General features: G+C 42.5%; 1 protein-coding gene across 1 annotated transcript; it reads left to right on the forward strand.

Annotated features, from left to right (window-relative positions):
* Window positions 1-4,612: 4,612 nt before the first annotated feature.
* KIF23 (kinesin family member 23) lies at window positions 4,613-27,600 on the forward strand. Its single transcript, XM_065412729.1, has 23 exons — window positions 4,613-4,623; window positions 7,705-7,771; window positions 8,900-9,028; window positions 9,948-10,053; window positions 11,341-11,477; window positions 11,842-11,951; window positions 15,239-15,409; window positions 16,702-16,743; window positions 17,173-17,285; window positions 17,420-17,541; window positions 18,056-18,158; window positions 18,547-18,626; window positions 18,714-18,833; window positions 19,342-19,501; window positions 20,172-20,339; window positions 21,011-21,168; window positions 21,605-21,778; window positions 22,499-22,678; window positions 23,086-23,394; window positions 25,538-25,768; window positions 26,880-26,962; window positions 27,323-27,404; window positions 27,526-27,600. The coding sequence occupies exons 1-23, from the start codon at window positions 4,613-4,615 to the stop codon at window positions 27,598-27,600; spliced, it is 2,931 nt and encodes a 976-aa protein (XP_065268801.1).
* The last annotated feature ends 267 nt before the right edge of the window (window positions 27,601-27,867 follow it).

Raw genomic sequence — 27,867 nt, forward strand, 5'->3', positions numbered from 1 at the left:
TACCATCTTCTAAATCTGTGTTGATTTCAGTTGATTGCTTTAGGGAGGAACCAGGAAACTTGATTATTCTGATTATAACATGATGGTACATTGTGCTTATGTCAGTTCATAGGCATAAGTGTCTATATTTTATATATTTAATACATGGGGTAACATCTTGATCCAGGACAGGCTCCAGGGTTTTTGCCGCCCCAAGCGGCGGAAAAAAAAAAAAAAAAGCCGCGATCGCAATTGCGATCTGCGGCTATCCGGCGGCAGCTCCACTGCGCCGCTTTCTTCTTCTGCGGGAATTCGGCAGCAGGTGCTTCCCTCCGAGAGGGACCCGCCGCCGAATTGCCACGGAACAGCCCGACGTGCCGCCCCAAGCACCTGCTTGCTGGGCTGTCTTGATCCTACTGAAGTAAATGGCACTTTTGCAACAGACTTCAATAAGAGCCAGGATTTCACCCTAGAATCCTAGTGTCCCTAGGACTGGGCCTTTCAGTTCTTCCCTAGGGAGATTATTCCAGTCTGAGTTCACTGTTAGTATGTTTTTCTGATATTCAGTCTAAATTTCCTTAGCCTGATTCTGCACTTGTTTACGGCTTGATCAGTTGGTGGGTGTTTTCCATTGAATACAATGAGCTGTAATTCAGGGCAGGTCTTCACTACAGGGGGGGGTCGATTTAAGATACGCAAATTCAGCTACGCGAATAGCGTAGCTGAATTCGACGTATCGCAGCCGACTTACCCCACTGTAAGGACGGTGGCAAAATCGACCTCCACGGCTTCCCGTCGATGGCGCTTACTCCCACCTCCGCTGGTGGAGTAAGAGCGTCGATTTGGGGATCGATTGTCGAGTCCCGATGAGACGCGATAATTCGATCCCCGAGAGGTCGATTTCTACCCGCCGATTCAGGCGGGTAGTGTAGACCTAGCCTCAGGCTCTTATATCAGTCTTACATTGGGGTAGTTTCACTGACTTCAGCAGTTACACTCCTTTTTTACAATAATGTGAATGAGAGGAGCATCAAGCCTCCATTGCTCCTAATTAAACCTCCCCCCAGTATGCCCCTGCTGTAGCAGACACCTCACTGAAAGACTATCACTGAGAAGCCATCAAAATTGCAATCTGGGGTCATAAATTTTGGCTTGGAAGCAGGTGGCACCCTGCGATTGGACCGACTTGCACTCAGCCGGTGACCAGAGAGGTACTAGGCCAGGTTATAATGTCTATTAGAGTATTTCACTACTGTTTTTTATACATAGGAGTGGTACTCAAATGTCTCAGGCTTTGAGGTTATCTGTGACTTGATTGCATATTGGATTATCTAATACCTTGGAATATGATATTTTTATTAGGTACATAAACATGTAATGCAGAAAATTACAATGAGATTATCAAACTTCCTGATAACTGTATGGGTTTATTATCTGTTTTGTAAATAGTAGCCTCCATCGAGGTGTAATAGATGCACTTTGGGTTGACAGTACAACAAAATCTTTAAATATATTCTGGGAAAAAAACAACTTGGAAATGATCTTACTTTCTTCTGAAAGCTGATCAAGATTTCTATTAACATTTATTAGCACTGGAACATCACGTTTTTATCCAACATTTTATTTAATTAAAAAAATCATAACTATGACAAGAAAAGCGCTAAAATGTGCTGCTGATCTGTTTATCTTGTCTTTTAGTATAACTGGGAAAGAGTCTGGCTGTGGTTGCAAGAAGTGATTTAAGATTCTACAGCATTAATTAATTAATCTGGAACTTCCTTCTCAGTTGGTAGTCTAACTTTTCAGATTCAATAAGTCCCATGTTCTGTGACTATTACACATCCATAATTAGGTAACTTCAAATATGCAGTGGTTCATAGGAGAACTACCTGTAAAACAACACATTTCTGTTTGACATGATAGTCTGCTCCTTCATCCTTCTAGACCCTACAGCAGGGTCACATGGGGATCTGGTCTGATGCTTACACATTTTAATAGAGCAAATTAGTTGAGTGTCATTCCAACATTTTCTGATCTTGAAACATCATATGGAAAGAGAAGCCAGATTCATTATAATGTGAGATACACATTCAAAACCATACCATGAATTAAGCTATACAGATGTAAAGAAATAAAGTCTATTTATGAAGAATTGGTCTTGTCATAGTATTACATGTGAAGATGCCAGAATAACTGTTTGTTTCCTTCAGCCTCTCTACCATGTCTGTACAGTACTCCAAACACAGAGTCCTGCAACCTGAAGGGCAATCTTTGGCCTATCCTACCCTAAACACTGACCTTAATTTGCATCCTCTTCATCAGACCCCCAACTAAGAAATAGGCAAAGCCCTTCAACTTTAAGACCAAATCTAGAACATTATTTCAGTTATATATTTCAATTCAGTGGTACTTTATTGGCATGGCAAGCTATACACCTCTTAGGTCCAATGTTCTCCATCTCCACCCCACTGATTATCAGAAGCTATTGACTGTATTACTTAATGTTGGGGGAAAACTGGGGCATAAATGAGGGCTAACTGGCTGAGACTCAGTTCACATAAGACTGAGGTGATGTTGGTTGATTGACAGAAGCAATCAGAAGAGATGGGTGGGTTATTTCTGCCCACTGACTGAGATGTGGTTCTGGCCTTTCGTGGCCAGGGTTTGCAATCTACAGAGCAATCGGATCCTGGCTGTTGCTAGAAGATCAGGTAGCTGCTATAGCCAAGTTAGCCTTTTTTCCATCTAGGGAGAGCTAGGAGGTAATAGCCCCCCACCCTTTTTTTTTTTTTTTTTTGGATGCAGGCCAAGCAACTGTCCCCCACGTCTTTGTCACCTTGAGATCAGACACTGGAGTACGCTCTACATATTAAATCTATTTGGAAACGGCAGTTGATGCAGGATTTGGCAGCTCTCTCTTTAAGCAATCTCTCTCATAAGCATATAACATTGTTCTCTATGACCTCCACTGATGGCCTATTTTCTCGTTTTTATGGTTAGTTTTGACCTATAATGCCCTAAACTTCCTGGGACCTACCTAAGAAATTCTGCTGTCCCTATGACATACTGCCGCAGCTCTTGTCAGTGAAAGCACCTGTAGTGCTTTCAATATAAGAGAGGAGGTCCTGGCTGGCTAACAGGCAGGATATTCTCTGTTAGGGCACTGGGCCTTTGGAACTTGCTTCCTCTCCAGGTCTTAAACAGCCCAACTTTGTCAGCCTTCAGGGCCTACTCCAGGGCCCACCTTTTCTCCCTAGATCCAGAGGAAACAAGTAGGGCAGAGGGTGGGACTCAGGGGATTGATTAATTTCAGCTATATTCAGAGTGTTGCTGTGTAATTAAGTTGATCTAGGGAAACTGATGCATCTGCTTATTTTTGTGTATTTAAATATAGATATATTTATATCCAGGGTGCCCAGAGCACAGATGGACTATTCTTCTTATAGTTTGTATAAATCTAAATAAATGATAGATAACTACTATAGTAAATATAACACGCGGTTGGGGCATTTGGCCCATTCATCTACCTCCCTTGGGTCCCTCATTGGGCTTGTTCGCTTTCTGGATGTTGTCACATGTCCTAACTAGGTTTCAGCACTAAGGATACTTCCCTAAAGTTGCCAAAATAAATTAACAATGTAATTTCAAGGCGTAGCCATTTAACCACCAGGAAGGCACATGCAGCAGCTCAGGCTTCAGGCACTCTGGTGGGATTGCACCACCTCGCCTGCCTGCAACTGGAGGGAAGTAGAGAGACAAGGTGGGTGAGGGAACATCTTTGATTGGGCCCACTGCTGTGATAAATAAAACAAAGAAGTAAATACACGCTATTACCTCCCCCACCTCGTCTCGCTCCTATCCCGGGACCGGACCGACCGGGCTCCAGCTACCCTGCATCTAACAGGGAAGGGAAATAAACAGCCCTGAAACCGAAAACCCGCTCAAGCGACCGTCCTAGGCAGCCAATCCCCAACCCACGCGGGTGGATCTCTACCCCGGCCTCACTCGCCCGACCCCGTTCGCTGGAGCCCGGGGCTCCTGCCCCCGAGGCCTGCAGCGCAGCTACCCCGTCCCGTGAGCGGAGGGCCCGATTTTATAGGGACAGCCCCAATATTGGGGGCTGGTTTTTTAATATGGGCTCCTATTACCCCCCACCCCTGTCCTGATGTTTCACACTTGCTGTCTGGTCACCCTGGGGTCTGCCTGCCCCGCGCCGCCCGGCTACCCTGAGTCCCCGCGCCGCTGCACAGGCCCCTCTGGGACCCGGCCTCCTCCCCTCGGGCCTTGTCCACCCACCTGGAGCCGGGGCGGTATTGTCGGCGTCTCCATGGTGACGACGATTGTCCGTGAGGCTCCGGCACGCAATACGCGTTGCGTGGCGACGCTCGCCGAACGGCGCCCTCTGATTGGCCGGATTTGAATCACAGCAGCGCGCGGGCCGATGGGAGCGGAGGGAAAGTTCAAATCGAATGATCACTAAGTGAGAGAGAGAGACCGAGACCCTCCCGCCCGCCAGCACCGCCCAGGCCGCGACAGAGCGGCCCCGCCCGGCCACCGTCCCGGGACCCGACCCCAGCCCGCCCGGCCACCGTCCCGGCACCCGAGAGCGGCCCCGCAGCGAGGGAGCGGCACCATGAAGGCGGCGTGAGTATATGGGGCGGGATTCCCCCCCACAGGCCCGGCCCTACGGCCGGGGCTCTCGGGTCACCGCCCTCCCCCGGCCAGCCCGGCCCTCTTGCCCCGCTCGAGGCCGGCGGCGGGTAGAAATGCCCCAGCGATGCCGGTGGGTTGAGTCGCTCGCCGAGGCCCCGATCCAGCCGCCCCGCTGAGGGGGAGGCGTGTGGGGGGGGGTCCTCTGGGGCCTTGTATGGAGAAAGTCACCCCCTGTCCACCCCCTTCCCCGGCAAGGGTCCCGCGTGTGCAACCAGCGTTGGAGGGGGCCGAGCACCGGGCCTGAGAAATCCCCCCCACCCCCCCGAGGTGCTGGGACCGGCACAACTACAGCAGCGCTGCCGCCAGTGACAACCCGGTCAGCCCCACGTGGTGATCAGGGCGGGCAGCCCCCCCCCCCCCCCCCAGCAGAGGGGGTTCGGCCCCTGCCTTGTGTGTTCTTTGGCTTTGCCGTGGTGAGAGCGAGACAAAGAGCTCGGTGCGAGCCCGTCTCTTTCACCGACAGAGGTTGGTCCAGTACAACGTATTCCCTCACCCACCGTGTCTCTCTTATGCTTGTTCGTGTGTTGGCCCCCGGGCAGGTCTAGCCTAGAAATGTCAGCTGACTTCTGTTAGGTCGACTTACAACCCTCACAGTGATTATTGCAGTGGTTCGTGTCCATGCGACCCTCCTTTTGTCCGTGGTGCACATCCTCACCAGCCACACTTCTACTGACTTAACAGGGGCAGGGTGGGGGGCTGAGAGCCTGGGCTGTCAGCCCCCCACGCAGCTCCCACGTGGCCAGGAGCCCGGCTTGCTTGTCAGTTTCACGGCTCCTGCATGAATGACAGCCAACAGCGGATGTAAGTAACGCAGTGTCTACACAGACTACTAGTTGCCCTAACTACACCGACATAAGCCCTACACCTCTCGTGGAGTTATAATGTCAGTGTAGTAGGGCACTTACATCTGCGGGAGCAAGGCTGGACTGTGTACACTGACATAATTAGTCTGTAGTGTAGACCAAGCCTTAGGGTATGTCTACACTACCCGCCGGATCGGCGGGCAGCGATCGATCCAGCTGGGATCGATTTATCGCGTCTAGTCTAGATGCGATAAATCGACCCGAGTGCTCTCCCGTTGACTCCTGTACTCCACCGCCACCAGAGGCGCAGGCAGAGTCGACGGGGGAGCGACAGCAGTCGACTCACCGCGGTGAAGACACTACGATGAGTAGGTCTAAGTACGTCGACTTCAGCTACGTTATTCACGTAGCTGAAGTTGCGTAACTTAGATCGATCCCTCCCCCTAGTATAGACCAGGCCTTAGAGTAACAAGATGGGTGAGATGTTATCTTTTACTGGGGCAGCTTCTATTGGTGTGAGAGACAAGCTTTCCAGCTACACAGAGCTCTTCATCTGGTCTGGGGAAAGTACTTAGCGTGTCGCAACTAAATACATTGTGGAACAGATTGTTTATCAGAAGTAGTTACACGTTGTAAGGGACCATTCAAGGTGAAGTGGCCATTAACAGCACTGTTGTCATAAGACAAAAAAGGGGTTAGTGAGTTACAGATGGCAGTAATAAGCCATAAGTCCAGTATCCTTATTAAAAAGCAACAGAGAGTCCTGTGGCGCCTTTAAGACTAACAGATGTATTGGAGCATAAGCTTTCGTGGGTGAATGCCCACTTCGTCAGATGCATCTTATTAAGATTGCGATTTTTAGTGTCTAGCAAAGTTATGAATTTAAACTCCCAGACTTGTCTTAGAAGGCGTTGTGCCGGTTTCCTTTGAGGATGAGGACTAAGAGAGATGGAGTGATGGTATTGTGAAAAATGTTTGCCCTTGGGTGCTATAGTGTGTTTGTCTCTTATCTTTTTTTGGTATGTCATTTGAGAGCGTAGTGATTGTCTGTTTTTGCCCACATAATTTTTATTGGGGGCTTTTAGTGCACTGGATTAGGTACATCACATGTTGTGATAGGCATGTGTAGGACCCATGGGTCTTGAAAGGTTTGATGTGGGGTTATTGATGATCATAACAGTGGAGATATGTCTGCAGGTTTTGCATCTGTCGTTCTGGCAGGTTCTGTTACTGTTTTGAGTTGGTGAGTCCTGGTCTGTGGGTAACTTACTTGTGATGATGAGGTTGGGGGTTGTTTGAAGACCAGAAGAGGGGGTTCTGAACATATTTTTATTTATTAATTATTAATTTCTCTGTTATTAGGCTTGGCAGAATTTGATATGATATATCATATCTGCCAAAATATATAATGTTTATTTTTAAGCGTTTTTTATCTACATTTTCACAATTGCAGGAAATTATGGGGGACTGGTCAGACAATAATTATTTAATGACAGATGTTGATTCAAAAAGTTAAAGCTTTATACTGTTAAAACACATTGTCAACATCACGTGTCAAAATATACATAGTAAATAGTCTTAAATCAAACAGTTTTCAGGCAGCATTTTTTTCTTTGCCTATCTGTAAATTTTGATGATTATCGATGGAAGTATTTTTTTAGTCTGTGTGTGATTAAATTGATATTTATTTACACTTATTGATTACAAAATCTAATCTGTCCAAGTTTAGTAGTTATGTTATATCTGGTGGTGAGGTGTAGCAGGAAGTTCAGTTTCCTGTGTGTGCTTGCAGAGTGTGCTTGCAGGATAATAAATCCCTATGGAAATAAGTATTACAGTACAATGCTGACCTCTCCTATTTTACCTCAGGTGAAAGTAAAATGCCTTGTCTTCACTGCGTCTGTACCTTGGTATAGCTCTCATGTTTTTTTACCCTGAGAGAAGAATCAAAAACAAAAGCCTTCAACAGTGAATACAAGGCCTTAGGAGCGAGCATATGACTTGCCATTTTGGAGCAATGGTGTCCTGTTTCTATAAGTGACCAATGTTTTCCTAAAGAGATGTAGGTAGATCATTGCTGTTGGAAAGTTAGTCTAAAAGATTGTTGGGGAGAGGCAAGTTAATGTTCTTTAGGTAGAACTATGCTAATCAATATATGTATCGTGTGACTGGATGACAAGTCTAACTTTCAGTTCTTTATTTTCAGTAGAACTAAAACTCCTAGAAAACCAGTGCTCAAGAAGTCATCCAACACAAGTCTGAAAGATCCAGTTGGGGTAAGGTGTCTTGCTTTCCACTCTTGCTCTTTTTGCGGTCAACTGGAAAGCAAACCTGCTGTAGCTTCGAGAGGCTAATTTCTATGATTAACTTTCTACTAGCACTGTGGGCTCCTTGGTTTGTGTGTGCCTGACATAATGCTGATGAGGTGAAAGCAGCCCCTACCTCCCCTCCTGTTGTACAGGCTTATTTTTACTTGTGCTTAAGTCTTTTTGGAATCCACTTGTTGCGATCAGGCTTATGCATTTCTAATCCATTTCTTCAGTGTTTTTCTGCTTGCTTTCTGATGAGTCTGTGGTTCTGGGGGATGAAGGGAGAGGAAAGCCATGTAGTGGCAGAGACTATTCCCTCAATTTCTCTCTTCTTCCCCATCCCCAGCAGAGTTACTCCCCTCTCATCTTTCACTGATGCGGTGGCTCAAGGTCCTGAGTTATAACTTTACTTCTTGCCAACAAGGATTGTATGGGATCATAAGAATCTGTCAGTGGCACTCCTGGGTTGACGGGAGGCACTTGACAGGCAGGCCTTTTCCCACGAGGGCAGTGTGTGCTCCAGAATCTAAATGTGGGACTCTTGGCTGGTAATTTAGAGTAGAAAGATTTTCAAGGACAGCACTGTCAGTATACAGTGGCAAGTGAGAGAAGTAGATACAAATCTGTTAAAAGAGCGACTTTGTTAATCTGCTAATGGCACTGGACAATTTTTTTTTTGTCTTAAAATTCTCTTGTCACTGCCATAGTAGGAATTTCTCTGAAGAGAAGCAGCCAGGGAATTTCTTCATGTGGCTCTTTTTTTGGGTAAATCATGTGTACTTTCAAGTACATATGATCTGGTACATAATTATAAGATGCTGAAATAAAACGATTCCTTTGGTGACTTTAAAGTAGAACAAATTAAGTGTTCTACAGCATGAAGTACATGGCAAAAATATCAGTAGGTGGGAATGGTTGGCTAATGTAGATTCAATTGACCAAATGTCTAAGGTGCGTGTAAACTGTAGTGGCAAACGTCAAAATGTTAATTTCACTTGACTGTGTCAAAAAAAAAACCTGAACAAGAGTAGACTGGCTTTGTATTATTATTGTTACTACTTTTTATTCTAAGAAAACTTACTTCTGTTCCATCAGGTGTACTGCAGGGTGCGTCCCCTAAGTGTTCAGGATCAGGAGTGTTGCATAGAAGTGATCAGTGAAACAACCATTCAGATTCATCCTCCGGATGGCTACAGAATATTCCGGAATGGGGAATACAGGGAGGTATAGTACTTTTTAAGACTAGCAGTAGAAACAAATTTAAAATGGGCAAGTTGATAGCTAATGCTCATGCTGACTTTGTCCAGCAAACTTTGGACTTAATCTGTTTATCATAGGCTTGCCATACAGTTCGTATATCAATCTACAGAGGGCTGGCTTCTAAAATTTGTATTTCACTTTTTTGTAAACTGTTTGATTAAACTATGTATTTATTCTCACACTAAGTTCTTAATTTACAGTTAAATGGCTTAAACTCAATCGCTAAAAATCAGGGAACTAACCAATTAACATCCACAATAACCTCAACTTGCATGCCTTTAATACCCAAACATAATATGTTAATATACTACCAAGGGCCTGATCTAATGCTCATTGAAGTCAGTGGAAAGAATCCCTCTGACTTCAATGCATGTTGAATCAGGCTTCAGCTCTGCAGCTCCAAAACATGCTCCCCTTCAGTTCCATCATGGGACCACACACTGTGCACACATCCAGTTCCTCATCCTCCTACTCAAACACAATTCTAACCTCTTCTTAGCTTGGGGGAAGGAGGGGGGCTTTTCCTTCTGTCTGGAATGTGCTAGGTACTTCCTGAACACACACACAGGCCCAACAAGCATGTATTCTAACTTAAAAAAGATGACAGGCAAAGAGGAACAACATGGTGGTGACTGGTATGTCCTGATACTACAGCATGTGTTTAAGTATAATGTGGTTGTCTTTAGTATTAGACTTTACCAGAATTTGAACGGTTACTCTTTGTATGCAGCCCTATACACACATGTAATGTGATTGTCTATATGAAATCTTACACTAAAGAATCTACTTTGCCCTTTTGCTAGGCTAGTGAAAAGCAGAGTTTTAGTTATGCAGAGAGAGATCTAAAAACCAGATTTACATCAGTGTTTTTTCTTTTCCCCAGACGCAGTATACGTTTAAGGAAGTATTTGGAACTCTTGTCACTCAGAAAGCACTCTTTGATGTTGTGGCTAGACCTCTAGTAGAAGATCTCATTCGTGGGAAAAATGGTATGCAGCATGTTTTGTATTTAACATGCTGCTGTGGCACTGCATAGCTAAAACCTTTTATTAACTCGTTTGGTTGCCTTGCTCCTGGAATCTTTTTTTTTTTTTTTTTTTTAAACCACTGTTAAGGCTGTTCAAAACTTAAGGATACTTATTTTCTTCAGCTTTACTTCGCTTATTCTGGCACTCCCCCAAATTGTCAAGGTTTCTCAGTTTGTCTGCTGAAAACAAGTCTTCAAATTGTTCCTATTTTCATGAAAGAATAGGACTACTTCCTTGTAACAAAGTGCAAAGAACCCCTCCCCCTCCCCCGCCTCCAATTCTAAATTACTCCTGTTTCAGATGCATGCAAGATATTTATATTGGTATGCAAGAAAATCAAGCCTCAATAACTGTAGAGGCTTTTGTCTACAAAACCATGACATCGTATCATTTTGGTAAATAGCCTAGAGTCTTGATTGGCAAGCAATTTGACCTAGTAGGTCTCCTGAATCCCAGTCCAGTGCTCTATCTATGTTCTACTTTGGGTTCAGCCATCAGCCTGCTGGGTGACCGTGAGAAGTCACTCCCCCACTCCATGCCTCAGTTTCCTCGCCTGTAAAATGAGGATAATGATGCCAACTTTCTTTGAAAAGAGCTTTGTGATCTACGGATGAAAAGTACTATTGAAGAGCTAGATGGTGGTGGTAATTTGGTGATTGGCTCATCTGAACTATCAAAAACTGTCTGATACCATGAGGCCAGGTTCTTCAGGTCCATCTGGCTGCTGTATCTGAAGCTCTTCAGAGCAGAATAAAAACAAACAAGCTTCCCGTAGTCAGGTTTTAAGTTACGGTCAAAATGGCTGCCTTCCCTCTCCTTTCTAAATGTACTTAACCAGAAAGGGGGGACTCTGAGCAGCTAGAGTTTATTAAAAACGGATTGTTTCTAGTACTTTCCTGAGGTCTGTCCACTAGCGCCAGCTAGCCTTGTCCTGAGCGGCATTACAGTGTGCTGGGGAAATGTCTTCACACTAGCTGGCCCAGTCCTACTATCTGGGCAGTCACTGCTCTGAAGACATGCAGCTGTGGTCATTCCTCCTTTGGACTAACTCTTTCCTTTCCCACGCCTGGGATGGTACCAACATGTCTTGAGTACTAGTGCCAACTGTTCCAAATGAGGATGTCTTTTTTTTTTTTTTCTCCCAGCCTCTGTCTTTATTGGATAGGATCAAGTGACCGTTCAAGTTGAACGTTTTCTAGTTAATAAGGTCCAATTAGGAATATTTAACTGTAACTGTTTTATTCCTAGGTCTCCTTTTCACCTATGGTGTGACAGGTAGTGGGAAAACACACACAATGACAGGTTCTCCTGGTGATGGAGGACTTCTTCCCCGGTGCTTAGACATGATCTTCAACAGCATAGGACCATTTCAGGCCAAGCGATTTGTGAGTTGCTTTGCTTTAAGTCTTAAGAGAAACTTTCCCAGTAACAGTCTAAAACACTGTTCCAAATAGTTATTCTCTGTTCCAAATAGTTAAATTGTAAGAGTAACCTTACAGTCCTTCGAAATAAATTAATCTAACAAAACATCTGCATACGAAGCAGAGCCTGGTCAAAAAGGAGAATGACCGACTACAGGAGGGCATGTCAATGAAATGAAGTAGTTTGGTCTGACTATCCCAGAGATCATTAGTCATATTTTCACTCTTATCGTGCTGACATTTTTATCACCACTAACCCTCGCCACAACCTGTCATTTCCAGTGTTTAAGATCGTCACATGACAGCTAACTCCATTTGCTGCCCTCAGGTTTTTAAACTTGATGACAAGAACGGTGTGGATGTGCAGTGTGAAGTTGATGCTTTGTTAGAGCGTCAGAAAAGAGATGCCATGCCAATTCCAAAGACTCCGTCTGGCAAGTAAGTAGAATGAAATAATGTATTAATACATATGTTTGAAATGTTGTAGCTGTGTCGGTCCCAGGATATTAGAGAGACAAGGTGGGGGAGGCAATATCTTTTATTGAACCAACCTCTGTTGGGGAGAGAAACAAGCTTTTGAGCTACACAGCCCTGCTCTTCAGGTCTGGGAAAGGTAGTCAGAGTGTCACAGCTAAATACAAGGAGGAACAGATTGTTTAGAATAAGTAATTAATAGGGCTGTCAAGCGATTAAAAAATTAATTGCACTATTAAACAAAATAGATTACCATTTATTTAAATATTTTTGCATGTTTTCTACATTTTCAAATATATTGATTTCAATTATAACACAGAATACAAAGTGTACAGTGCTCACTTTATATTTATTTTTATAACAAATATTTGCACTGTAAAAAGCAAAAGAAATAGCAATTTTCAATTCACCTAATACAAGTACTGTAGCGCAATCTCTTTATCATGAAAGTTGAACGTACAAATGTAAAATTATGTACAAAAAAATAACGGTTTTATTTTTGAATGCAATGTAAAACTTTAGAGCCTACAAGTCCACTTGGTCCTATTTCTTGTTCAGCCAATCGCTCAGACAAACAGTTTGTTTACATTTGTAGGAGATAATGCTGCCCGCTTCTTGTTCACAATGTCACCTGAAAGTGAGAACAGGCGTTCTCATGGCACTGTTGTAGCCGGCGTTGCAAGATATTTACCTGCCAGATGCGCTAAAGAGTCGTATGTCCCATCATGCTTCAACCACCATTCCAGAGGACATGCGTCCATGCTGATGACGGGTTCTACTCGATAACAGTCCAAAGCAGTGCGGACCGACGCATGTTCATTTTCATCATCTGAGTCAGATACCACCAGCAGAAGGTTGATTTTTCTTTTCTGGTGGATCAAGTTCTGTAGTTTCCACACTGGAGTGTTGCTCTTTTAAGATTTCTGAAAGCATGTTCCACACCTCATCCCTCTCAGATTTTGGAAGGCACTTCAGATTCTTAAATCTTGGGTTGAGTGCTGTAGCTATCTTTAGAAATTCACATTGGTACCTTCTTTGCGTTTTGTCAAATCTGCAGCGAACGTGTTCTCAAAATGAACATGTGCCGAGTCATCATCCAGGACTACTATAACATAACATGAAATATATGGCAAAATGTGGGTAAAATAGAGCCAGAGACATACAATTCTCCCCAAGGAGTTCAGTCACAAATCTAATTAACGCATTTTTTTTTTTTAAACGAGCATCATCAGCATAGAAGCGTGTCCTCTGGAATGGTGGCCAAAGCATGAAGGGGCATATGAATGTTTAGCATATCTGGCACGTAAATACCTTGCAATGCCAGCTACAAAAGTCTCATGCGAATGCCTGTTCTCACTTTCTGGTGACATTGTAAATAAGAAGTGGGCAGCATTATCTCCGGTTAATGTAAACAAACTTGTTTGTCTTAGTGATTGGCTGAACGAGAAGTAGACTGAGTGGACTTGTAGGTTCTAAAGTTTTACATTGTTTTGTTTTTGAGTGCAGTTATGTAACAAAAAATCTACATTTGTAAGTTGCACTTTCACGATAAAGAAATTGCACTACCGTACTTATGAGGTGAATTGAAAAATACTGTTTCTTTTGGTTATCATTTTTACAGTGCAAATATTTGTAATCAAAAATAATAATGTGAGCAGTGTATACTTTGTATTCTGTGTTGTAATTCAAATCAATGTATATGAAAATGTAAAAAAAATCCAAAAATATTTAATGTCAATTGGTATATTATTTTTTAAGTGTGATTAAAACCACAATTAATTGTAATTAATTTTTGTGAGTTAATCGCGTGAGTTAACTGCAATTAATCGACAGCCCTAGTAATTAACACATTGTAAGAGACCATTCAAGGTAAAGTGGCCCTTTAACACCTCTCCATGCATGGGGGTTGGGGTGGGGGGAGAGAAACTGGCAGGAAGTGGGCTGTAGCCCACGATAGCTTATGTTCAAATAAATTTGTTAGTCTCTAAGGTGCCACAAGTACTCCTGTTCTTTTTGCGGATACAGACTAACACGGCTGTTACTCTGAAACCTGTCACTATACAAGATTATAGACTGTTGTAATAAGCCATAAATCCAGTGTCTCCGTTCAGTCTATGATTTTTAGTATCTAGAAAAGTTATGCATTTAAGCTCCCAGGCTACTTTTGATGGTATTGTGCAGGTTTCCTTTGAGGATGAGGACTGGAACGTCCGATACAGAGGTGAAAAGTGTTCACCCCGAGGTGATGTGGTGTTTCTGGCTTCTCATTTTTCTCTGAGAGTTTATGTAGCTGTGACACTCAGAGTACATTTCCCAGACCTGAAGAAGAGCTCTGTGTAATCTCATAAATTTGTCTATGCAAGAGATTACCTCCCCTACCTTGTCTCTATTGATACATGTCCTTCTAAAACTTGACTTTTGATGACTTAGACGCCCTTCATGAACTCTTCTCACCACTTTCAGGGAGCGTTGATATATCACTCTTCCTTTATCTTCTGGTGAGATAAAGATAGTCTAGTCAACATTTAAAGCTGCGTACTTGCAGGCAGGCAACCTAGGTTCTGTTCTTTGCAACATGATTCGTAGCATTACCTTGGTTAAGTCACTTAAACTGTCTGTGCTTTAGTCTTTCCTGTTACTAAAAGGTATGTTAAATTAAAAGTGTTTGAGTTTAATGAATGGAAGATGCTATAAATACAAAGTATTAATGAGCTCTGCATAGGGCTGACTAACTGTAACTGCTTGGTAATTGACTAGGTAACACAACTACATCTGAAAATTTTATATCACAATCTATAGTAATAAACGTGACTATATTTAAGCTTTTTACTGCTTTCACGAGTGCTTTAGATCTTTCTTTCTGGAGAACTGGATGCCTGGCATCAGTATTCAATGTGGGCATTTTTGGCACTTCAGTTACATACCCGTGGCTAGCCAATGCCAGCTGACTCTGGCTAAGGGGCTATTTAATTGCAGTGTAGACGTTTTGGCTCAGGCTGCATTCCAAGCTCTGGGACCCTCGCAGGGTACTAGAGCCTGGGCTCCAGCCCAAGCCTGAAAACATCTACACTGCATTTAAATGGTGCCTTAGCCTGAGCTAAGGTTTTTAATTGCAGTGTAGACATACCCTTAGACAGTTTTTCCTGATACTGTGCTGCTTTCAATATAGCTTCTAATTCTAGAGTATATGTGATGAGTTCTCAGCTTGTCATGGATGCTGTAGTTTAATAATGTCATACATGTTTTAACAGACGACAAATAGATCCAGAATTTGCTGATATGATCAGTGTACGAGATCATTGCAAAGTGGAAGAGGTTGAAGAAGACAATGTCTACGGCGTGTTTGTCTCGTATATTGAAATCTACAATAACTACATATATGATCTGTTGGAGGAAATTCCCTTTGATCCAATAAAACCAAAGTAAGTGTCTCTCTTAATATGCCTCTTTGAGTGATTATCACCTGTCCAGGTTGTAATTAATATTGGGTTACCTCGAGACATGCTCACAACCCCCACCACTTTTGTCTTGAGTCCAAACGAGATTACTCAAGAAAGGAATATTGGGTACAGGGGTGTGGATGCAAGACTGTGAACCAGACAGTTATATCTGACTTTGCCACTGACACCCTCTGTAGCCTTGTGCAAGTCTGCCTCAACCTCATCTGAAAAACGGGGACTTGCTGTGATGTAGTGTGGAGTTCGCTTGTTTAAGTTTCTACAGCAGGGTCTAAAACTTCAGAATAGGTGTCTTGTTGCTGGTGCTAAATTGTAACATGCTCTAGAGTAGGGTAACCAGATGTCCCGATTTTATAGGGACAGTCCCGATATTTGGGGCTTTTTTTTATATAGGCTCCTATTACCCCCCAACCCCATCCCGATTTTTCACACTTGCTGTCTGGTCACCCTACTCTAGAGGGAATGTCAAAAGAGGAACTTAAGTTTCAGTTATATTGGCACAGGCTCTTGGAACCTGCAGGACTCCCAAACCTGCTCATGCTGTCTGACAAACAGCACTCAACTGATGATTACAACTTGCAATCTATACTACAACTTAGCTGCCATTCCTACTCCTGTTTCCAAAGAAACTGATACTGGCTTGGGGAACATGACTCACTGTTAATCAGCTTTACACTTCATTGAAACAGGAACAGAAATGCTAGGTGTCAGTCTGAAACGCTGGCTTTTGGAGGCAGCCTCTGGATGAGCTGCCTCCCACTGCTACAGTGTTTGGGAACTTTTGGGAAAACAATGCCTGTTAGGGACAACACAAGCGCACCTCTAAACTTTTGTCTTGTCTCCACGTTAACTCTCTGCTTTGTGCTTCTGTTTAAATGGATCTAAAATTAAGGTTCTCACAAATAGCTACTGGTGTACAAATATCTTTGTGAAACTTGATACACTTACGGCAGAACAATTAATGCACACAGATTTGCCATGACCCTGGCCTGAGGTCTTTGGATCTAGTCTTTTTGGATTCCTTCTCTGAATAGGGTCCACAAACCAATAGAACATATTGGCTATGTCATGAGGCTGTAAGAGGAGAGTTACAATTATTTTGTTTAACCTCTTGTTAAGCTCTCACTAGAGGATCACCATCTTGTTGAACATTTCCATAAATTGGTCTTAACTTTTACATTATTTCCCGTTGTGCAAACTACAGTGATTAAAATGTTAGGTGGTTGCTGTAATATTTTACCCTATTCCTTCGATAGGTGGAACAGTTGCAACACTCCTGTGCAGAATGGTGATTTTATGTATGTGCCCAGCATATTGTCCCTTCTATTAAAATTGGAGACGCTGAATTTATTGTATGGTGTTGCTGTAAATAAATTCCGACCCCATCTCTTTCTCTGCTTCTCTAGCAAATTCAGAATAATGCTGTTTAAATCTGTTACATGCTTCTGTATGAGCTTATGCATGTAGGAGAGTAGCAGTAGTCCTCCAGCCTCCTAGTGCCTACTATGCATTGCAATTAAATGTGGCTTAAGCAATAACGGAAGTGTAACTAATCCTGCCTAAATATTTCCCCATGCATTTGTATTGGCTCTCCGTCCTGTTGGTGTGGGAGAATGTTTGACATCTGTGTTCAGGTTGAATTTGATCCTTAAACATAAGGATTTGCATGGTGCTTGTTTTAAAAGCCTTGCAGTCTGTCAGCTTGATCTAAACCATGCTCTTTGCAGACCTCCACAATCCAAAGTACTCCGTGAGGACCAGAATCACAACATGTATGTTATAGGATGCACCGAAGTAGAGGTAAAATCTACTGAAGAAGCTTTTGAAGTTTTTTGGAGAGGTAAGAAATGTTCAGAAGTAGTGGTCACTTTAGTCCATGTAGATCCCTTCATGTACAGTAGAAAGCCTGTGGCATGAAGACCTGCATGACCTCTACAGATCTGCCATTCAGATTAAAAGACTCTTGTTTAACAGGTCAAAAGAAGAGGCGGATTGCTAACACTCAGCTGAATCGCGAATCTAGTCGTTCTCACAGTGTGTTTATGATTAAGTTGGCTCAGGCGCCACTGGATGCGGATGGAGATAATGTTCTGCAGGTGAAATTCAGAGGCTAATTATTTAAAAGAGCACAATGGGGGTGTGGGAAGGGCGGAGACCTACCTAGACAATGGCTCCTGTCTGGGACGTTCTAATTACTAGTTTCCAGGTGCACTTTTTAAATGCCTCATAAGTCAAAGCTCCCTCTGTCAAGGTGAGCATTAACGAAATAAGCAAAGCTTGTTATTCTCTTGCTCTTTGTCTTACTCTTACGCAAAAAGTAAGCATATAGAAAGTGGGAGAGGTTTTGTGAAAGGCGTTTATAGTTTGAGGCTGCCTGAGATGGAATAGGAATCCTGGGTTCCAGAACCTGGAATGCTAGAGCACTAAACCATTAGGAGCTCCTAGTCTCTCACATAATTATAAGAGAGATCCTCAATTCTCTCTCTAACCTTTAAGTATTAACTTACAGCAGTTATGTAAGGCTTAAAAGTCCCATGTAATTTTATTTCTTCCCCTATATTGGGGAAGTGTTGCAAATGGCATTAAACATTTAATTTTTTTCTTGAACAGGAGAGAGAACAAATAACTTTAAGCCAGATGTCCTTGGTTGATTTAGCTGGAAGTGAAAGAACGAATAGGACAAAAGCTGAAGGAAACAGACTACGGGAAGCAGGTACATAGTTGGTTTGGTGTCTGTTGGGTGGTCTGTTGCTTATATGCTCATATGCAACTATTTGTGGACTAGCAAGCTGGTCGTATGGTAATGTCTCCTGGCTCAAGATAAATATCCTGGGAAAATCCTGGTGGGGGTGTCTTTTTGTTCTATTAAGTCAAATGACTCTCTTAAATCCCCTTATCTGGAAAGCTGGACACCACTCATTGTAGCATTTACTTGTTGTCTTAATGTAACTAGAAAAGGCTTTAGATATTCCTAATCTAATCAGAGTAGTTTATCCCCCAAACAATGCTGTTTTAGGCATAAACTGGTCACTAATTTTGGAGTATTGTAACGGAGGGGCAACATCCAACTGAGCGCTTAACACTAGCTCTGTTTCTTTCAGGTAATATTAACCAGTCACTTATGACATTAAGAACATGTATTGAAGTTCTACGGGAGAACCAAATGTATGGAACCAACAAGGTATACAACAACCCACCTCCTTACTGTCTTCTAACCTGTCAAGACTTTTGCTTGAGAATGTGGTTAGATATTTTTCAATTTTTTTAGATGGTCCCTTATCGAGACTCCAAATTAACCCACCTGTTCAAGAACTACTTTGATGGAGAAGGAAAAGTGCGTATGATCGTGTGCGTTAACCCCAAGGCCGAGGACTATGAGGAGAGCTTGGTAACTTGCATGTGATTTCCCCTCTTTCTCCTCCCCACCCTCCATCCCATCCCCACTAAACGGATGAAATGAATACGAAGAGATAGAAAATATAAAGGGGAAGGAATCTCTCACAAGGAACAAAACTGAAACTTTAAAGGGAAACCCACAACCTAACAGTCACACTCCCTACTCCTAGAAATGGCATGAAGAATACTATAACTGAAAGAAGTCACATTTCTTCTAGGCATTAACTGTTTGCCAGCACTCTGTATAGTCACTTTCACTGTTTCCCTTGTTGGCAGCATTGCGGGGGGGGAGACGCGCGCACACGCCCCTGTAAGACCACTAGGGAAACTGGGCCGGAGCTGTAGTAGTTGGAACTACCTGTAACTTGGTTTTTAAAAGCCATCTCAATTTGATAATGTCCTTTTTAATATGTATCTTAGTACTTGCGAGTTCACACTGTGGCTAAAGATTGTGGTAACTAAATACGGAGTATCTAAAACTGAATATTGTTCTATCATAGCAAGTCATGCGATTTGCAGAAATGACCCAAGAAGTTGAAGTTGCGAGACCTGTTGATAAACCACTTTTTGGCTTAACCCCCGGACGCCGATTTAGAAACCAGGCCTTTAAGGATGAACTCTCACGAAAACTTGAGATTCGAGGTGGCCCAATCAGCGGAGGTAAAACCTGGAATGATGTTACATGATTTCATAGCACAGATTTATTAGTCCAGTCTGACTAATAGAAAAGACATTACAAGAAAACAAAAATCTCTTACGTAATCTATAACTTAACCTATACAATAAAGTCATAAGTATATGTGTTACCTTGGGTTTATACTGCGGGGTATAAATTCTAATGAATACAGTTGGTTTTAGTGCACATATTACTAGTTACAAGGTACATTTTTAATATAGTGATAACAGACTTAGATTAACTTTCCCTTACCCTGTCCCTTGGGGGAGGTCATGGATCTAGAAATACAGCAATATTTGGACAAAGAAATAATTTTTAAACAGGATTAAAAAAAGTTATGCTCAAAGGACTTCTAATTTCTCTCTCTTAAATTTCCAAGCTTCCCTCTACACCTACCTTTGGTTTATAACTTCTCTTGAAACACTTATTATATGCAGCAATGTCACATGCAAACCCTTCTTTTGGTACAGTTGTGCCTGATCAGCTACCATCTAGGTGGTGGAAACTTCCTGATTAAAATGTTCAGGCTTTTATATTTCCAAAATGCTATGGGGTGAGAGGGAGTGAGTGTGTGGCTTCAGTCTGTGCCCTGTAATACTGAAGTGTTTTTAGAATAGCTTGCTGTCATGGATTGTCTGCTTTCAATCCTTACAGAAACAGAAGAACAATCTGTTATAGAAATGCTTCTGCAGAACTTCCCTCCGTTACCATCATGTGAACTATTGGACGTGAATGATGACCAAACACTTCCTAGGCTGATTGAAGTCCTTGAGAAACGCCACAGAATGCGGCAGATGCTGTCAGAAGAGTTTACCAAAAATGGTGAGCATTGATTCTCCATGTGAAACCATTCCTCTGCTAATCTAATACATGAAAGACAGTTGGGTAAAGCATCTGGAGTAAAATAGCCATATCTTCTATCCCAGTAGGCATGTGGCAGAACATATCTTTGTTCACCTAAATTTGCGAGTGATGCTTTAAAAACTTCATTGTGGTTTGATGTAATAAATCAGACTTTTGGCAGGGTTGTGACAGCAAGCAAATAAGACAATCTTCATATTTCAAGCTAGCTGGGAAGAGGCAGAAGTTGATCTAGTTCAGGCGTAGGCAACCTATGGCACGCGTGCCGAAGGCGGCACGCGAGCTGGTTTTCAGTGGCACTCACCCTGCCCGGGTCCTGGCCACTGGTCCGGGTGGCTCTGCATTTTAATTTAATTTTAAATGAAGCTTCTTAAACATTTTTAAAACCTTATTTACTTTACATACAACAATAGTTTAGTTATATATTATAGACGTATAGAAAGAGACCTTCTAAAAACATTAAAATGTATTACTGGCACGCAAAACCTTAAATCAGAGAGAATAAATGAAGACTCGGCACACCACTTCTGAAAGGTTGCCGACCCCTGATCTAGTTTAATGTTCTGGGGCGGGAGTGCAAAGATTCTCCCTAAGTGAATTTATATGGATTACAATGTCTGAATCTGTTCCAGTACTCGCATTTAAAACTATGCTGCAAGAATTTGATAGCAGCATTGTATCCAAGGAAAACTACGCTCAAGGAAAACTCACGGAAAAGGAGAAAATGATAGCAGGACAGAAAATGGAGATTGAACGACTGGAAAAGAAAACTAAAACATTAGAGTACAAGGTTTGTTCTTGCATAATTTGAAATTACTCAGTTCTTAGGCACAAAACTTATACCCTACTTAGCAAATGGCAAATTTTTAATTCAAAGCCAGAAGTTTTTCCACATAAGGTTCCACATTAGTTGTTTTTTCTCTTATTTGGTGGGGATATTACTCAAAATGTCTTACTTGTTTTGGCTTTAGCATAAGGTTACGGTTAAGTTTCTTTCAAGAAAAACAGAAATTGCTAAACGTGCTACAAATTTCTGAAATTGTCTTGAAATTTCAAAGGGATCTTACTGGAGTGTGTGTTTGTGTCTGTACTAAAATCGCTGATTGTGTTCTAAAGCATCTTAAAATACAATTAGCTCCTTTGCTCTATTGTGCACCTCTCCAAGAAAATGCTTCGTGAGCAATTAATGTGAAACGTAAAAGAAATTGCTCTGGTCTTTTCTCCAGATTGAGATTTTAGAGAAAACGACGACAATTTATGAAGAAGACAAACGGAATTTGCAGCAAGAGCTAGAAAGCAAGAGTCAGAAATTGCAGCGACAGGCTTCTGATAAGCGTCGATTGGAAGCACGGTTGCAAGGCATGGTGACCGAGACCACAATGAAGTGGGAGAAGGAATGTGTAAGTACGCTAGCGGATCTGTTAGAAATGCTTCATGGAGCAATGGTGCTTGTACCAAGCTAAGGCTGAAGTTAATTTCTCTTTGTGTATCCAGTTTTGAGAGAGAGAGAGACCAGACCATCCACTCTCATCTTGAAATTTTGACAAGTGTGATCTTATGCTGAGGTAGAATTTTTCTAGAAGGGGATTGATGTGAACTTAGGGTTCTACTCTTCCCGTGGTACATTAGCAACAGCAAATTTTCTGCCAATTGCGTGTGTGTGCGTGTGTGTGCGTGTGTGTGCGTGTGTGTGCGTGTGTGTGCGTGTGTGTGCGTGTGTGTGCGTGTGTGTGCGTGTGTGTGCGTGTGTGTGCGTGTGCGTGCGTGTGCGTGCGTGTGTGTGTAGGGGGGAAAAATAGCTTCTGAGAAATCAACCTCCTATAGTGATCCATTACCTGAGCTAGAGACTTGGCTCATACTGTAGTGGCAATGTGTGCTACTAAATGAATGTAATCACTTTGTTCTTCAGTTAGGACTTTAAAGATGCTAGATGGCTTTGAAAGTTGGCCAGGCCTAGTTTACATAGTGAGTACTTTGACAAGTCGACATCTTGGCTGGAAAGACTTCATTCCATTTGAAATACACAGCTCTCCTCAATTCAATTTTCATCACGATAACGTATGTTTGTATAATTTGGTCTTTATTGAAAACAATCGCCTTTACCCTGTTCTCCCCTGCAGGAGCGCCGTGTGGCAGCAAAACAACTGGAGATGCAGAACAAGCTCTGGGTCAAAGATGAGAAACTGAAGCAACTGAAAGCTATTGTTACTGAACCAAAGAATGAAAAACCAGAGAGGCCTTCACGGGAGAAGGACCGGGAGAAAGCTTTTCAGAGATCTCTGTCCCCGCCGCCAGCACCAGTATGTTATATATGAATCTCTTTGTATGTCAGTGCAGAGACAAACCAGTTTTATAAAGCTAAATGTGACTGATTATTTTTCTGTCTAGTTGTTGGGAATGGGACACGAGAATGAGTATATGTTTTGGGCTCTACTAAATTCCTTAAGTTTTTTTTTTTTTCTTTTTTTTTCTTTTTTCCTTCAGTGTGTTGAGTCTCTGCATGCTCTTACCTTACACTTGACTAATTGAAAGAGTGCCCTGGCTTTTTAAAGCTGACCACGAAACACCTAATTATGTGAAGTACTTGCGTTGATTACTCTCTGCATATATGCAAGTCAGCCATACAGGATGATTTCTGAGAAGTGTTATACTTTGTTACCAGTTCAAAATTGTATGTGTTCACTAACTTCTCTCCCGTTTTCTTCAGTTTTCTAGTAACTATGTTACTCAAGTCCCTAGCAGCCAACCTCTCATGAGCCAGCCACAGCTGCATAGACGCTCTAACTCTTGTAGCAGCATTTCTGTGGCATCCTGTATTTCGGAGTGGGAGCAGAAAATTCCTCCATACAACAAGCATACCATTGGCACACCTAAGGCAAGGAGTAGACAACAGGAACCAGAGCAAAATAGAAACTGTAATGTGTCAGACAGAAGGCGAGGGATGCACTGGACTGGAGTCATTGAGGTCCCCAGCCGTAGAGATGAGATAGAAATAGAAGAGGACCAATGCTGCAGGGTTAGTGCTACTCCTAGCAATGGTTACATGTAGCAGTGCTTGGTTGCCATGGCTCAGAAGATTACCATTCTCAAACAATTGCTAAGCTTACTGTGTTCTGCCATATGTGAGCTCACCCCTGAAATGGGATTGGACCCTATTTTACAAATTTTCTCCATGCTTGACTGCTGCCTCCAAGTTGTGTGTCACGGCACTTGCAAAACACAGTCTAATTTGGTTTCTAAAGTCAGCATATAAAAGCCCTTAAAGGAGTATGTCTGTCTGTGTCTCCTCAGCGTGTGTGTAGCTCTCTCCAGGAACAACAATTATAGTCAGTTTTTCTGACTATAAACCTCCTTGTGTCTCCATTTGTCTGTCTCTTAAACTTATTTGGCAGTCTGCAATTGCCAGAGTCATTTTTGGGCAGATTAAAGGTCTCATGAGCTGTTTGTGCAAATTTCATTTATCAGCTGGAAACTGTTTGGACAAGCAGTCTCGCTTGTAAAGAGCTGAGTCTGGGATTCATACAACCATTAAAATGTTCTTACTAAATTTGAATATTTGTAATAAAACTTGGTGGTTTTACTTGCAGTTCTCATTCCATTTTAATTGGTCTGTGATTCTTCTGTGTACCAGTTCATCGCAAGGAGATGCTTGTCTTAACACTATACGCTTTATCATCACATTCTTGCTACAGGGGTTCAGGTAAAACTAATAGACAAATACAAATATCAGATTATTCTGAGAGATGTTCGAAACAGGAGCAAAATCTCTATTACATTGTGAATCCATATCTTGGACTCCCTTAATTGTATTACACACTTGTTCATCAAAGTTCCTGCTAGAGAGACTTTTTGATGCAAGTGACATGCTTTCATACTAATGCCGTTCAAATTAAAGTATATCTTAACCCCTGTTGGTAGCAAGTTAAGGAACATTGTCTACTGTCAAATACAGTGCACCCTTTTTTAAGGATCTAAACTCCTAAGGCAGCTTTTCAGAACTGTCTCAAAAAATTGCCAATGGAAAAATTAACACTTCACTCACCCATCCAAAAAAAAAAAAAAAAGGTTACCGTGGGTAGCTTTAGGTGAGCCTTGAAAACTTCTATTTGCCCAAATCTTAATGTTGCTTTCTGCATCCTGGCAGCATGTAGTTTTTGATAAGAACATAGATGCTTGTAAACCGTATTTGGGGCTACTGAGAAGAGACCTATCAAGAGGGTGCACTGTAAGCCTTGTACCTGTTGCTAAAATACAATGTAATCAATGCTCGAGTCTTGGAAGTGCAGTGGATGGGGGTTAGTATCCATGGATCTGAGTTAGGTGGTCTTGCCACATGTCACTAGTGAAATGGATTTTCATTGGGTGTATATGTGCGACAGAAGTGTAAAATCTCCCCTTACTATTTACAGCTGTTAGTTCTCAGAGCCTGATGGCAGAGGAACACTTACCCATACCAGTGGTCTTGCTAGTTTCATCTTTCTTCTCTTAAAACTGTGCCATTCTCTCAGCAATGTAAACTCTTACATGATGGGAGAAAAAAGCTGAATTTGATGGGGACAGTGCACTGTGTGGCTGACTAGAGATCTTGTGTACTTTGGATGGGTCAAAATCTCACTCTGGAAAGGGGGACTAATGTCAAGCTTCTTCCTTCTCCACAGTATTTACCCAGTAATACAGTTAAGGTCTCTTATCTTTGAGTGACTACGCTGAAGTAGCACCTCCTAAAACCTGTGCCATGAATCTGCTCCCTTGATTACCTGAGAAACAGACCATTTGACCCAGGAATGTATCCATGGAAACTCTTACGTAACTGCTTTTTCAGGCCTCTTTAATATGTGTAGAACTCATAATTTGGCTGGACATTTGAGAGCTGCTGCAAAAAAGTTCAAATCCTTTTGTCTGAAGTTCTGGTTAAGGAATCCATCCAACTACGTCGAACTTAATTAAAACTGCAAAGAATATGAGTTGGCCCAAGTGTTGTTCTAATAGCGATTTTGTGTAAGTGTGTCAGTAATGGTTCCCTGCAGAATCAATTCTCATTAAAAGTTTAGAGATGAAATTTTGGGCTTCATCCAAATACATTTTAACCAGGCCTGAAAAACTGCACTTTAACTACTGATTATGCTTATTTCTTCTGGTTCCTTTTCCACTCTGATCAGACTGCACCTCCAGTTCGTCTCCGACACAGACGATCACGCTCAGCGGGGGAAAGATGGGTAGATCATAAGCCACCTTCTAATGTGCCCACTGAAACAGTCATGCAGCCCTATGTCCCCCATGCCATCACAGTAGCAGCTGCAAACGAAAAGGCACTAGCTAAGTGTGACAAGTACATGCTGACGCATCAGGAACTAGCTTCTGATGGGGAGATTGAAACTAAACTGATTAAGGTAAAGCAAATACCTTTGTGTTGTCAAATCGTACTTAACTGATCCGGAGTTTCTGATCTTAGCTTGCATAAGGATGTGTTTGACTTAAAGTGCTTTTGTTGATTGTGATTTTGGAAGTTGCATGTTGGGGTAGGAGACACTTCAGTTCCTAGAAAACATTTCTAAAGTAAGCTTACTGTACTTGAATGTGCTCTTCTAGCTATTTGCATGCCAAGTTTCATCTGCATCAGTTTGATTAAAAAGAAATTGCACCTACCATAATAAAATGATCTTTTAGCCCATTATGTAAGACACCATCCATAATCCGTGGATGTGTCAAGCCTGTGACTTCCACTGGCTTTCTGAAGCCTAGTTACGGAGGTTTGACCATCTTGTTGAAGTGATGTCGCTTCGTTCCTCTAGCAGCGTGAGCCAGTTCCCATCTTGCCGCAACAACAAAGCAGCAATGTGAAATCTAACACTTTCAGAATGCAGCTTCCAAGTGTTAGTCTGGCAAACATCTAAAGCAAGTTGGGATGCAGCGTAGGCTTCCAGTGTCAGGGGGCTTTGCTAGTTTCACAAAAGATGTCTCTTCAGCCAGATGGCCGCTTTCAGCATGTTTCTTGGAAATGCCAATTGTTGTCACTTAAAAAATCCCCCAAAGAAACAGCATTGACTTCTTGTGGTGAACTTTAAACTGGATAAAACAGCTGCATTTTCCTTTAGCTCTGACTACTACGGCATTGTCCATGCTACCCCAAGGGCTTGTTGACCCCACTTATCCCAGGCTTTATCTGCCAACACAGTTAGTCCTGTCTAGACTGCCGAATGAAAGCATTGAAACTGGGCATTACTTAGTTGTGTTTGTAATCTGCGGCCTTAGGAATTTCTTGCCCCATTTTTGGGGGGCAGCTGACAACCTCTGGGTACATCATGTGCTGATGGTTCACTCTAGTGCATGCTCAAGTGTTTGTGCTCTCTGGGTTGATCGATGAGCTTCCTTGAAAGAAATGGTAGTTATTGCAAATGCTGAGGTCACGTACTAGTTGGCCACAATTCACGTTTCTGTGCAAACATAATATCCAAGTAATTATATTAATTTGTAAGTAACTTGTTTGTTTCTTTCCCTCAGGGTGACGTTTACAGAACCAGAGGTGGTGGACAGGCAGTCCAGTTCACGGATATAGAGACTCTAAAACAAGAATCACCAACCGGGTCAGTCACATTTAATTTTATAATTGTAATAATGTCAAGAACCTAGTATCCCCAGAATGTGCGCACAGCTCTAATTCCATCAATGGTCTGGTGAGAAACTTCAGAAGAATGAAGTTGCTGAGATTTTGAACTGGAGTTACTGGCTTAATATATGTAAAACTGAGATAAGGGTTTCTTGTAAATCCTTCAGCTACAGGTAGCGCTGGCATGCTGCTGGGGTTTTGGGGTACTAGAAGCTATTCATCATCTCCAGATGAGCGAACCATCTCTAGATAATGGCTTGTGCAGTCACTTGTTTGACAGTCTGTTGAGCTGTCTACAGCAGTCTTCAGGACTAACTCGTCTCTCTGCCTCCTTCAGTCGAAAGCGAAGATCATCGCCTTCAAGTCCTACTCCACCAGAAGATGCTGCGGAATCTGAATGGACAGATGTAGAAACCAGGGTAAGTTACAAGTAGGTGGCCAGATTCTTACGTTGGTGTGAATCTGGAATAACGCCAGTAAGTCTCTCATCTTTTTGCTGGCTTTATGCAGCAGCAGCGACTAATGCACATGTCTTTCCAGTGTTCAGTAGCTGTGGAAATGAGGGCAGGATCCAATCTGGGACCTGGATATCAGCATCATGCTCAGCCCAAGTAGGTGTCACATTAACTTATCATAACTGGAGCTTCTGGCTTTCTTTCTCTAAATGCTCTTTGGCTGGAAAAATATTATTCCCCTCAAGTCTTACCAGCTTTAAGGTAAAGATTGAGTCCTAAAATGTCAAACCAGGTGGCGTTGCCACTTGGTGCCTTTGTGGTTCCAGCCATGTACTCTTTCTCCTCTGCTGGTGTGAATGGGTTCTCTTGCTGACTCGGATTATCAAGTAGCAGTGATATGTCACCGAGGGGACTACTGGAGACAGCT

Source organism: Emys orbicularis, chromosome 10, assembly GCF_028017835.1.
Source record: "Emys orbicularis isolate rEmyOrb1 chromosome 10, rEmyOrb1.hap1, whole genome shotgun sequence".
Classification (NCBI taxonomy): Eukaryota; Metazoa; Chordata; order Testudines; family Emydidae; genus Emys; species Emys orbicularis.

Excerpts from the sequence above, each read along its gene's own strand:
- KIF23 (XM_065412729.1), top strand. Across the intron at positions 20,340-21,010 it reads AGAAGAGTTTACCAAAAATG|TACTCGCATTTAAAACTATG; the intron begins GTGAGCATTGAT and ends AATCTGTTCCAG. Across the intron at positions 21,169-21,604 it reads CTAAAACATTAGAGTACAAG|ATTGAGATTTTAGAGAAAAC; the intron begins GTTTGTTCTTGC and ends TCTTTTCTCCAG.